Below are 13,741 nucleotides of genomic sequence, written 5' to 3' on the forward strand. Positions count from 1 at the left end.
TTAGAGATAAGGTAGAAACACTGCTGTTCACGAGGGGCTCAGAGTAGAGTCGCTGCTCCTTCACGTGGAAAGGAGTCAGTTGAGGTGGTTTGGGCATCTGGTGCGGATGCCTCCGGGACGCCTCCCTAGGGAGGTGTTTCTGGCATGTCCTGCTGGGAGGAGACCTCGGGGCAGACCCAGGACCAGGTGGAGGGATTATATCTCAACACTGGGCTGGGAATGCCTTGGGATCCCCCAGTCAGAGCTGGTGGATGTGGCCAGTGAAAGGGAAGTTTGGGGCTCCCTGTTGAAGCTGCTGCCCCCGCGACCCGACTACGGATAAGCGGTGGAAGATGGATGGATCATTAACTCCTTTTGACAGGATCATTCAACATTCACTAACACAGACACAACATTCATTAAAATAGATTTATTATGTAAAAAATGTTTTAATACAAAATGTCACATGTAAATTACAAAAAAGTATTTTAAGGTGTGACAACAAATCCAAGGTCCTAAAGAGACCGTTCACTTTGAAGTCGTATATGATTCCTGTCTCCTGTCCCTGGATGTAGATGTCTGTCATCTTCCAACTGAAGCTCAAAGTACCAAGACGTTTGAAAAAACTCAACCTGCAGCATACCCTGTGGTGCTTACTTTTGAATTACTGAGCAGAAGAGTGTGGATTTACCATAGTGAAAAGACTAGATAAGAGTGTACTTCAGCCAATGAGGATGCTTCCATCCTTTCATTCAGCCTGTAATGTGTTTGAATTTGAGTTAAACAGTCTCTTTAAAGACTTGTACTGTACTGTACACAGTGGTTCGAGGCAGGGTCTACAACCTTGCTCAGAGTTCATACTCAGAACATGCTGTTGACTGGTATCTCCTTGGAGATGGATTTATCCATCCTGCAGGTGCCTCTCCTCACCTTTGCTCAGTCCTCCAGGGATTGGATGGAATCATCCCGTTTCCCCCATTTGGCCTCATCTGTTTTATACATATAACGCAAATGTATAGATATGTTTATATATATATATATGTTTATATATATATATGTTTATATATATATATATATATATATATATATATATATATATATATATATATATATATATATATATATATATATATATATATATATATATATATATAAAATAGCACCAGCGGTTGTCACTGGATTGTGACACTGAGTACGAGGCAAGCATAAAGGAAGCTATAAGGTGTCAAAACATGTTTTAGAAGACAAACTTGTCAGAGTATACTAAAGTTAATCTTGACCACTCTGGCTCAACAGTACAGGTGAAATAAAAAAGTCTGCCTTCTTCTAAATCACTCATTGTTCTACGTTGGAATCTTCCTCTAGTCTTGGTGTCATTGTTTTCTTGTTGTTATAGTTGAGCATTTGAGCGTCACAGTGTAACCTGATGTATAATTAGTCTCCACACTATAAGGCAGTTTTCGCCTGCTCATAGTGCAAAGTTTCTTGGTGCTCATTAAAAATCGATTTTACAAGGCTGACCTATGAGCTTGATTTTGCCATCTTGAGTCCAATCACGGACCACTCCTCTGCTTTCGAAGGTCTGATGTTGACACTTGGATTCCAGTATATAAAACACTGAAACTAAAGTATGACTTTGAAAAGGAATCAACAAAATTTACTTTTCCATACGTTCTTAAGAAAAACATCATAAAGAGAAGTTCAACATGAATACATGTCTTCATGGGTACGTCTAGCCACACATCTGCACCAGTACATTTAGCTCACACCAGGACACACATCTACACCAACAGACCCATCTGCTCCAGTGAAGCCCTACGCTGGTTCACTGGGTCAGAAGAGCTTAGTACTGTGTCCTGCAATGTGAAAGAAGAGCAATGTCAATGATCTTCTGGATCACAGAAAAGTTCAAATGCCAACTCTGAAAAAGTTTCTGCAGTATATTAGAAATGCGCACAAATTCAAATTTCCTAGCTCATTTCACAGATAGGAGTTGAACAACTGCACGTCAGGCTTCAGCATGCTTCAAACTGATCCATCACAGATGGACAGCTCTGATGACAAGGGTTGACACACCACGCTGGTGAGAACACATTCAGAAGAGGTCTCTGCCAGCAGTGGTCTGTCTGGAGTTTGAATTCACATTAAAGTATTGATCAGCTCACATGTGCAACAGCAAGTACATGTAAAGGACAGCTGGAGTGGACATAAAGGAATAATCCAGGATAGTTTTTTCTGAACATTACTATACAATTTTTGCATTTACTATAATATTAATAGTATCCACACACTACTTTAAAATTCAAACAATTATAAGAAGTGTTGGGTCTAAAGAGACTTTGCAAAGTGGATAGAGGAGGAAGTAATTGTAAAAACGTGAAATTCAACATGAAGTTTTTTCTTGCTATGTGTAAACAGTCTTACCAACATCTGTTTGAACTGTTTCCACTCCATGAAAAACACACAAACCCATGTGGGTTTGTTTTTTATGACGGAACATAACATAAACTTAAATAAATGCTGCTTGTTTGGGACATTCTGTTATTCTTTATGTTCAAAACATTGAGTGTTGGCTAAGTGATGTTTGTGTTCATCATCATATAGACATTATCACTTAGTGGTCATGCGGAAAGACATGTTCACTCCACATGTGAGCTGACAGACAGTTGTCCACGTATGTTTGGATCCCCTAGACTGGATAACAATAGCCGGTTTAAACAGACTCTAGAAACAATTCGTGGACACCAAGATTCACCTGAAGACTAAGACTTTCAGTTGATTTCTGGAAAGGTCTGAACAAAACTGATCAGCAGCAATTATTTAAACTTTCATCTTTCTATTTTCAAAAATATTCCTTCAAACAAAACATAGCAACAGACATAGAAACTTACATATAGAGAATATGTGTAACAAAAGTAGCTAATAATTTGTTATTTACTGTAAAATAGCTTCATGATCTATTATCAGTATGAGAATGGCAACGTGAGGCTTTTGTTTAATTCTTTGAAAGTTTAAGTTCTTATATGGTACACAATAGCAGCAAACATACTTTTGGCAAATGGACAATAAGGAACGAGTAAATGGGATGGAGGAGGCTCCAGTCAACAAACACAAACTTTTACTATGGTGGAGTAGCTTTACAGAGGATCTGGTGTGTTGCTGTCCTGTGGAAACTTCTTGGGGTAACAGAAGGGACTGTTGGCAGATTTGTCTTCTTGTCAAAAAAGGAAAGTTGTGGCACATCAAAACTACGAAGAATGTAGGAAACATTTCACACCGTAATCTTGGCCCTATTGCATCCATTCATTCATTCATACTTCTACAAATTCATTCAGTCTTCATCTGCAAATTTGTCTAATTTATTACATCAGGCAATCAAATTCACTTCACTCCACCAACATTCTGGTCTGTATCCACTCAACTGTCTGTCGTCTGATGTCTGAAGCCATGAAGAAAACGCGAATAAAATAGTAAAATAGTGTCCTCTGATTTATTTGTTCATATTATTTTAACACTATATACAGTCCTGTCACTGGTCTGGATGCCGTGATTAAGAATATGGACGAGCTGCGTGAGGTGAGGATTCAGGCTCCTGATTGGACAGATATCTGTCTTTAGAAGAAGAGACCCAGTAAAGGAAGTTTTTTGATGGAATGAAACTGAAAAGAGCCTCAGACTGTTTTCTTCTCTCTTTGTGTCCTGCAGCAACACAAAGAGCCTCCATCCGTGAACTCACCAAGTGTGAGTAAATGTAGAAAGATGTGTGGAACACCAAGACGGTCACCCCATCTCCTGGATGGCTGGAATGATGAATCGTAGGGGCAGCAGGGCCTGAGTGGAGGCAGTTGGGCCCACGCCGCTGAGAGGAAGCAGCGGGGGGGTTAATTACATGGGGCAGGCTCACTTCACTCCGTCCTTCCTCACAGGGCTCTGGGGCTGTCGGCGGGTCACGAGGAGTCGGTGCACGGTGAGGGAGGAGGAGGGCAAAGGTGGAAGTAGGAGCGTTCAGTGGAAGGGGATGGGGGGCAGCTCTCCTCTGCCGACAGGTACTGGGACCGTGGGGTGGGGGGTGGAGGGTATGGGTCCGAGTCTGAGTTAAGATCCATGTAGTATTTGTTGTGTTTGCCATGGCCGCCGTGGGCAACCTTCCAGCGCGCCCCTGATGACATCTGCCCCGGTGGGGGGTGGTGGGGGGTGTAGTCACTGTCACAGACATCGGTGCTGCAGGGAGTCGTAGGCGGGGCAGCGCCGCTCACTGGGTGGTAGGGTCTGAGGGGAGGAGACAGTTACGTTAGAACAGGCTTCAGGTACATTGTCACTCACTCCTCAACAGCCAATCAACGAGCTGCATTCCACTGTGGTACCAACAAAGCCCAGCATCACCTCACTCAGCTTTGGACCAGCTGCTTCTCTGCAGGATGTTATCCCTGCAGTATATCATGGCTGGTTGCCACGGCAACGCAGCACAAAGCTCTGGTCCAGCTGTCCTGTCAGGCATTCAGGAGCCTGGCTTGTCAATACGGACACAACTGGGGTGTGTTGCTGATAGTGATGCAGACCCAAACGTCTCCAACCAGACTGGAATGTCTCATTTCTCTGGAGTCACAACAGAGTACTGCTGTACCTGAAGGAAAGGCGGAGCTGGACCCACACAGGTGTTCAACCCCGTCTCTGTGTACTGGAGCGACCATCTGGCTCCATTGTGTGTTAACAAAAACACTTTTTACTTCCTTTTCCTGTTTGTTTCTACACATTTGATGTGCTTTGAATGAGTTGAATTGCAGCTACACTGTACCTACACAGCTACCTGTACCATCTGGTTACCTGTTTATCTGGTTACCTGTTTATCTGGTTACCTGTACCATCTGGTTACCTGTTTATCTGGTTACTATACCATCTGGTTACCTGTTTATCTGGTTACCTGTACCATCTGGTTACCTGTACCATCTGGTTACCTGTACCGTCTGGTCACCTGTTTATCTGGTTACCTGCACCATATGGTTACCTGTTTATCTGGTTACCTGTACCATCTGGTTACCTGTTTATCTGGTTACCTGTACCATCTGGTTACCTGTTTATCTGGTTACTGTACCATCTGGTTACCTGTTTATCTGGTTACCTGTTTATCTGGTTACCTGTACCATCTGGTGACCTGTACCATCTGGTTACCTGTACCTTCTGGTTACCTGTACCATCTGGTTACCTGTTTATCTGGTCACCTGTACCATCTGGTTACCTGTTTATCTGGTTACCTGTACCATCTGGTTACCTGTACCATCTGGTTACCTGTACCTTCTGGTCACCTGTACCATCTGGTTACCTGTTTATCTGGTTACCTGTACCATCTGGTTACCTGTTTATCTGGTTACCTGTACCATCTGGTTACCTGTTTATCTGGTCACCTGTACCATCTGGTTACCTGTTTATCTGGTTACCTGTACCATCTGGTTACCTGTTTATCTGGTTACCTGTACGATCTGGTTACCTGTACCATCTGGTTACCTGTTTATCTGGTTACCTGTACCATCTGGTTACCTGTTTATCTGGTTACCTATTTATCTGGTTACCTGTACCATCTGGTTACCTGTTTATCTGTTTACCTGTACCATCTGGTTACCTGTTTATCTGGTTACCTGTTTATCTGGTTACCTGTACCATCTGGTTACCTGTACGATCTGGTTACCTGTACGATCTGGTTACCTGTTTATCTGGTTACCTGTACCATCTGGTTACATGTTTATCGGGTTACCTGTTTATCTGGTTACCTGTTTATCTGGTTACCTGTACCATCTGGTTACCTGTTTATCTGGTTACCTGTTTATCTGGTTACCTGTACCATCTGGTTACCTGTTTATCTGGTTACCTGTTTATCTGGTTACCTGTACGATCTGGTGGTGGACGGACTGTTGGACGAGTAGAAGGCCTCGGTGTTGTACAGAGAGCGGTCAGTAGCCGGGGACGGAGGAGGATTCAGGATCTACAGTCAGAAGATATCTGTGTGTTACTGCACTGTAAGGAGTGTGTGTGTGAGTGTGTATGTGTGTGTCTCTCTCTCTTTAACACAATTTGAGAATTATCGAAGTTGGTCTCAATCTCTAAACCTACTGCATGCCTCTTAGACCCTCTCCCTGCTAAACTTGTTAAAGAATTATGGCCATTGCTGGGCCCTACTATGTTAAATGTAGTTAATCTTTCTCTTGCAACTGGTGTTGTTCCAATTAGCTTTAAAGCGGCCGTAGTTAAACCTCTGCTTAAAAAGCCACATCTCGACCAAGAGTCTTTAAATAATTATAGACCAGTTTCTAACCTTCCATTCTTATCTAAAGTACTAGAAAGGGTAGTATCTCAACAGCTCTTAGATTATTTATCATTAAGCGGTCTTTTCGAACCATTCCAATCAGCTTTTCGGGCTGGCCATTCCACTGAAACAGCACTTACCAAAGTTGTGAATGATCTCCTATTAAATCTGGACTCTGATGCCACTTCTGTTCTCCTTCTTTTGGATCTTAGTGCAGCGTTTGATACTATAGATCACTGTATACTCCTTGACCGACTGGAGAGACAGTTTGGTGTCTGTGAGTTAGCTCTGGCTTGGTTAAAATCTTATCTATCTGATAGGACACAATGTGTCTCCTACAATAATAAAACTTCTGCCTTCTCCGACGTCAAATATGGCGTACCTCAGGGGTCTGTACTTGGTCCTCTGTTATTCTCCCTGTATGTTGCACCTTTTGGTCAAATTATACGCAGCTTTGGAATAAGTTTCCACTGTTATGCGGATGACACACAACTTTACATGCCCATAAAAGCAGATGATCGATCTGAATTAATTAAACTAGAGGCCTGTCTTTCTGCCGTGAATAGTTGAATGTCCAGTAATTTCTTGCTCCTAAACCCAGACAAAACTGAGATGTTAATCATTGGCCCTGCCCGACATAGAAACCAATTTCAACACCTAACAATATCTGTAGATAACTGTCTTATAACCCATAGTTCAACAGTCAAGGACCTTGGAGTAACGTTAGATTCAACTCTTGCCTTTGACAAGCATATTAAAGAGGTGACAAAGATCGCCTTCTTTCATCTACATAATATTTCCAAAATTAGGTCCTCTCTAGCCATGGCTGATGCAGAAATTTTGATTCATGCCTTTGTGTCCTCTAGACTTGACTATTGTAATGTTCTGTTATCAGGGTTGCCTCGGTCTAGAACTAGGGGCCTTCAGATGGTTCAGAACACAGCAGCAAGAATATTAACTAAAACTAGAAAATTTGACCATATCACCCCAGTATTAGCTGGATTACATCGGCTCCCGATTCATGTTAGATCCAATTTTAAGGTACTTTTATTAACATACAAAAGCATTAATGGGCTTGCTCCAACCTATCTGTCTGATCTTGTTAAACCTTACACGCCGACTAGGGCTCTCCGCTCTCAGAATACAGGTCTCTTGTGTGTTCCTAGAGTTAAAAAGAAGTCAGCTGGCCAGAGGGCCTTCTCCTATCGTGCCCCTTTCTTGTGGAATAATCTCCCTATAGCTATTAGACAGTCTGAATCGTAGATGTCTTTAAATCTAGACTCAAAACATATCTGTTCTACCTAACATATAAGTAATATCGGGGTGGGGGGTCTCAATGTTTAGGTTTAGCCTAGTCCTGCCGACGAGCCGTAGGATTTCTTAGTTAGGCCCCTGCCTCCCATTAATCCTCTGCTATTCTGGTCCCTCTAGCACCACTCTCGCCCTGCTCTCTCTGTCTCTCTCCCTTCTTCTCCTGTTCTCTCTCTCAGGCCTTCATGTGGTGGATCATCGGCAATCGGCTACCTCTGTCTGCTTCCGTGGCTGGCGATAGCACAAGCTGTACAATGGTCCTGTTTTCACAATCCATTAGGGGAGTGCTGGTTCTGCCTCATTTGGTTCTGCTGTGGTTTTGGGGTTTTGCCAGAGTAACCTTAAACTATAACTTTTTTGAGCTCAATGACTTAGACACTGTTTGGTCTGTCCTCAGAGTGGTGGATCCTTGGCAATCGGTGACCTCTGTGTGCTTCATCGGCTGGTGATGACTCGCTCTACTGGATGGATCAGCGTGTCTTTGTCATACATTTATTATTGTTACTGTTATTATTACTGTGTTATTAATCTGTACATGTCATATCTATTGCTTCGTCTGTCCACTCCTGGAAGAGGGGTCCCTCCTCTAGTCTTCCTGAGGTTTCTCCCATCCATTTTTTCCCCTGTTAAAAGGGTTTTGGGGGGAGTTGTTCCTTATCCGATGCAAGGGTCGTACTGCTTGCAGTGCACAAAGGTCAGAGGGATATCGTCCATGTGCAGATTGTAAAGCCCTTTGAGACATTGTTTGTGAATCTGGGCTATATAAAAATAAACTTGAAACTTGTGTGTGTGTGTGTGTGTGTGTGTGTAAGCGAAATAATGTATGGTTAGGTCACACTCCATGTTTGTCAGAGGTGAACCCAATTGTACAAAACAGGACCGACAGGAAGGGGGTCACGGTGACTTTAGGGTGGTGACGAAGATTTGGATGTTCGCCTGGAAATCCAATGTTTCCTGTTTCCCCAAAAAAAGACACGCACACCTACATACGTACACAAGAATGGGGACCAGCGGGTATCAAGGGGTCATGAGAGATGAGTTTGATGGCTGTTTCCCGACTGATCTGTATTGATGAGCTGAGAATCAATTAAAGAATTAACAAATTGGCTGGAGCACCATTCTGTGTTGTACTGCGTTTTTATTTTGGTCCTTCCTGGAATAAAACACTCACCGTGTGTGTGTGTGTGTGTGTGTGTGTGTGTGTGTGTGTGACCTGGGTACCTGGGGGTAGAACACCCCCTTGCTGGAGGAGGCGCTGCTGGAGGAGGCCCCGGTCAGGTGGGTGCGGTCGTAGAGCGGCGCTCCGCTGCTGCTGCTGCCCATCAGGCTGACGGAGGCCATCATGGACTTCCCACAGGAGATCCCTGCGGGGCCACAGGGTGAACCACAGCCTCTCCTGGAGCACACACACCTGTCTGTCTCATCTGTCTCACCTTGGAAGGTCCCATGCTGGGAGCTGTTGGGGCTGATGAAGTTGAGGGGGACGTGGGGGGTTCCACTGATGTACTCGTGAGGAAAGGTCCCGCTGGGACCCTTGTAGCGCTGACACACACCACGCTGGCACACAAAGTAGGCCCCCCCAATCACCAGGACCAGCAGGATGATAGCGATGACGGGACCCACGGTGCTGGGGCCAGGGTTGGGGACGCCACTGGACGGGGGGGACACAAACTCTGAAGGACAGAGGAGAGACAGATGAGGGACGAGCTGGACAGGAAGAAGAACTGATCGAGAACAGACAGGTGTGCAGGTGTTACCACAGGCCAGCTCGTCTGCCCCATCGGGGCAGTCGGAGTAGTTGTCACACTGCTGCTTCCTGGTGATGCACTGGTTGTCCCCACAGCGGAACTCGTTAGGATGGCATATGGCTGGGGGAGAGCAGAGTGTTCAGTGTCCTGCTGATCACAATCATTAGTCAGCACAAGTTAACGTGTGGGGTTACATTTAGAGAACACAAATGATGTTTTCAGGGGCAAATTTATTGCCCTCTCACAAGCTCAGAAGAGATATCTTACTGTACTTACTTTGCAAACAGGGTGTAAGTTTACCTTTCCCTCCATATCTCTCCCTCCCCACCTGTTTGTCCCACCCTGACCCCCACAGGGACATCCAACTCTACTCAGACGTTTCTGTCTCCGATCGTTTCCTCTGGCCCAGCTGGTGGTGGATTGTTAGCTTTACACTGGACACCTGCACACACTTTCATCTGTGTTGATTTGCACCTGGGGCTGTTCAGTTTGGATTGTTCCTAAAACACCAGAAATGTGCTACAACTGTCTGAATAATGAATAATGAGATGCATAACAAATGCTTTGATTTGAGAGAAAATAACCACATCAAGTCTTCCGTACTGGATTAGACCAAAGCGATCAGCTGCTCCTACCAGATCTGGGGACATTTGATTGTGTAGGTTAAACAACATGAATGTCACTGATGACGACGGCCAGGAATGAGCACTGTGTATACCGTTATGCTCATAATAATAGCAGTGTGTCTAAAAATGTGAACAAACCTCAAAATTCTTCAAATAATTTTTACTTTAATGCACACAAATGCATTGGGGACACTTCACATTCTATTTCACAGCAAGAAAAGTGGAACAACTAATTGAATATGATAACATTTTACAGAAAGTCAGCAAACATAATGTTCAAAAAATAGCAGTGGTGAGTCCAATTAGTGCCGTCACTGATTATGTGAAGAAAATAGGTGTTAAACAGGTGGCCCTTAGTTAAGGTAACTGGTGCTGTAGATGCTGGCTGTGTGTTTGTCCTGGAAAAACAGAGTAAAATGGGTCGTTCAAGGGATTGTTCAGAAGAGGAGAGTTCTTTAAAAGAGGGGAAAACCCATAAAGAAGTATAAAAAATGATAGAATGATAGGTGTTCAACTAAAATGATGTCAAACACTTTAAATGGCAGCCAAATCCAGAAAGTTGAGGAAGAAAAACTACTCAAATGGATTCGATAATAACCAAAATGACAAAAGCTCAACTGATGATCATCTCCAGGAGGATCAGAGAAGATCTAAGGTGGTCTGAGTCCTGTTAGCATCAGACGACGTCTGTGTGAAGCCAAACTACCAACAAGAAGCCTTCGCAAAGTCCCATTGTTAAAAAAAAAGACACGTGCTGAAGAGGTTACAGTTCACCAAAGACTAGGAAGAAATGGCTCAACAGTTTGTGGACTGATGGGAGTCAGATTGTTGTCTTTGGGTCTGAGGGCCACAAACAGTCTGTCAGACCACCTGCACTGAATTTAAGCCACAGGACAAAGTCAAGACAGTGAAACATGGTGGTGCAAGCATCATGATATGGGGTGTTTCTCATACTATTGTACTGGTCCTATTTGTCACACACCAGGGATCCTGGATCAGTGTGAGTCCATCAGAACACTGGAAGCAGTCATGTTGCTGTCTGCTGAAGAGGAGATGTCCTTGAAATGTGTGTTTCAACAAGACGATGAGCCCAAACACACCCACAAGTGAGCAAAATCACGGTTCCAGACAAACAGCATCCAACTAATGGAGTGAGCAGCACGATCCCTGGACCTGAACCCCAGAGAAAACTTGTGGGCTGACATGAAAAGTTCTGTTAATGAGGCCAAACCAAGAAACTCTTAGGAATTGTGGAGCCTAGAACAATTGTCCTGGTCTGGAGTTCCTGCTGACCGGCGCAGGAAGTTGGTCGACTTCATGAACCACAGATGTGAAGGAGTTAACAGAAACCGTGGTTATGCAACAAAATATTAGTTTAGGATTCTCAGGGAAGTTGAACCTACAAGCATTTAAAATGGTTTAAAATGGTTTTTACATGCTTGTAAAAAATACAAGCATGTAAAATTAGATAATGTATAGTAATATGCTAGTGTACTCCAGGGAGGAGTTGATGTCTATGAGGGTCAAAGGAGACCCAGCAACACGCGATCTCATCCCCGCTGAGCTCCGACGGAGATATCGCGGATGCCGAGCGGGTCGAGTTGAAAGGACTAGACTAACGGCTAGAGCCACTAACCGGTGGAGAGTCAAGCCCTCCGTCCCCTCCGTCATCATGGGGAACGTGAACTCTCTACCCAACAAGTTGGACGAACTGACGGCGCTGTGCAGGACTGAACAGCGCTACCGGGAGACCAGCTTGTTGGTGTTCTCAGAGACGTGGATAACTGGCGACGTGCCAGACGCTAACGTCCGACTAACCGGCTTCTCCTCCGTCCGAGCGGACCGGGACACGAACACCGCCGGTAAGAAGAAAGGAGGTGGATTAATCATCTACACCAACGATAGATGGTGCCTTCCGGGACATGTGACGGTGAAATCAACACTGTGTAACCGCGATCTGGAGCTAACAGCTGTTAGCATCAGACCCTACTACCTGGCGCGTGAATTCTCACACGTCATTGTCCTCGCTGTCTACATCCCTCCACGGGCGGACCCTGAGACGGCACGAAAGACCATCTGTGGGACCACCTCTGCTCTTCGGACCCGGCACCCGGAGGCGCTCGTCATCATCACCGGTGACTTTAATCACGTCACCTTGGACTCATCTCTCCCCACAATGGTCCAGTGTGTAGACTGTCCCACACGGAAGAACAGAACCATCGATCTGTTCTACACTAATGCTAAGGAGGCATACACCGCCACCCCCTCCCTCCACTAGGTAAATCAGACCATAACCTAGTGCACCTACAGCCCACCTACATCCCGCTGGTGAAACGGCTGCCAGCAACAACACGACAGGTCAGGAGGTGGTCCCCGGAAGCAGAGGAGATGCTGAGGAACTGCTTCCAGACCACCGACTGGGATGTTATTGTGGGCTCACATGGGGAAGACATTGAGGGGGCAGCTCAGTGTTTTACAGACTACATGAACTTCTGTGTGGACACCGTGGCCCCTGTCAGGACAATCAGGTGTTACCCCAACAACAAACCATGGGTAACCAAGGAAGTCAAGGCTGTCCTGAACAGGAAGAAGCGGGCGTTCAGGAGCAAGAACGAGGAGGAGATGAGGAAGGCCCAGAAGGAAGTGAGACTCTGCCTGAGGGAGGCCAAGGAGGCGTACAGGAGGAAGCTGGAGAAGCAGCTGGGGCGCAACCAAGTGCGGGAGGTCTGGAATGGGATGAGAACCATCACCGGACACGGGAAAGGGCGCAGCACTGTGGAGGGGAATATTGAACGAGCGAATGAACTTAACAGCTTTTTCAATCGGTTCAGCTCCCCCACCACTCCCGGCCCCTCGTCCCAGGCCTCTCCTGGCCTACAGACCTCTCCTGGCCTACAGGCCTCTCCTGGCCCTACAGACCGCTCCACTGATGCTCCCTCCTCCTGTGCTTCCTCTCCTTCCACCCCTGCCACTTCTCCCGAGCCCATTCCAAGAACTGCGAAGCTCAACGGCCCCACCTCAACCACTGGACTTCCAACCTCGCCACAACCTCCTGCTCCCACCACGACCGAGACCGTCATCACTGCAGACCTGGTGACAACAACGCTGAGGAGGCTCCGTCCCTACAAGGCGGCTGGACCAGATAAGGTCTCCCCAAGACTCCTCCGAGCCTGTGCTTCGGAACTAGGGGACCCCCTGCAACAATTGTTCAACCTCAGTCTGCGGCTGGGGAGGGTCCCGTCACTGAGGAAGACCTCCTGCATTGTCCCTGTACCCAAGAAAGGACGCCCTACTGAGCTCAACGACCACCGACCGGTCGCTCTTACCTCCCACGTAATGAAGACCCTAGAGCGACTGGTCCTGGAGCTCATGCGTCCACAGGTGCAGGGTGCTATGGACCCTCTCCAGTTTGCCTATCAGGCCAAGGTTGGGGTTGACGATGCTGTCTTGTACCTCCTCCACCGCATACTCTCCTACCTGGACGCCAGGGGCTGTGCCGTCAGCGTGCTCTTCTTCGACTTTTCGAGTGCCTTCAACACCATCCAGCCCCAGCTCCTGCAGGATAAACTGACCTCCATGGCTGTGGACCCCTACCTCGTGAGCTGGATTATGGACTACCTAACGGACAGACCCCAGTACGTCCGTATGGGGGACTGTTTGTCTTCTATGGTGACCAGCAGCACGGGGGCGCCACAGGGGACCGTTCTATCCCCCATTCTCTTCACCCTCTACACATCAGACTTCAAGCACAACTCGGATACATGCCACATATAGAAGTA

The 13,741-nt window shown here is 46.0% G+C and overlaps 1 protein-coding gene across 2 annotated transcripts in view; it reads right to left on the reverse strand.

Moving 5' to 3' along the window:
• Positions 1–3,322: 3,322 nt before the first annotated feature.
• The window catches only part of lrp5 (low density lipoprotein receptor-related protein 5), an 85,953-nt gene continuing 75,534 nt past the window's right edge, over positions 3,323–13,741 (reverse strand). The window contains exons 25-29 of one of the 2 annotated variants that reach the window (XM_068312719.1): positions 9,346–9,456; positions 9,022–9,261; positions 8,810–8,952; positions 5,859–5,956; positions 3,323–4,248 (exon numbers count right to left, since the gene is read on the reverse strand). In XM_068312719.1, the coding sequence (XP_068168820.1) occupies positions 3,927–4,248; positions 5,859–5,956; positions 8,810–8,952; positions 9,022–9,261; positions 9,346–9,456 (914 nt within the window). In that variant the 3' untranslated portion in view covers positions 3,323–3,926. Of the gene's footprint in view, positions 4,249–5,858; positions 5,957–8,809; positions 8,953–9,021; positions 9,262–9,345; positions 9,837–13,741 lie in introns of those variants that run through there. The other variant, XR_011035160.1, reaches the window with a different exon arrangement.

The sequence above is a fragment of the Antennarius striatus genome, chromosome 4 (genome assembly GCF_040054535.1).
Source record: "Antennarius striatus isolate MH-2024 chromosome 4, ASM4005453v1, whole genome shotgun sequence".
NCBI classification, from domain to species: Eukaryota; Metazoa; Chordata; class Actinopteri; order Lophiiformes; family Antennariidae; genus Antennarius; species Antennarius striatus.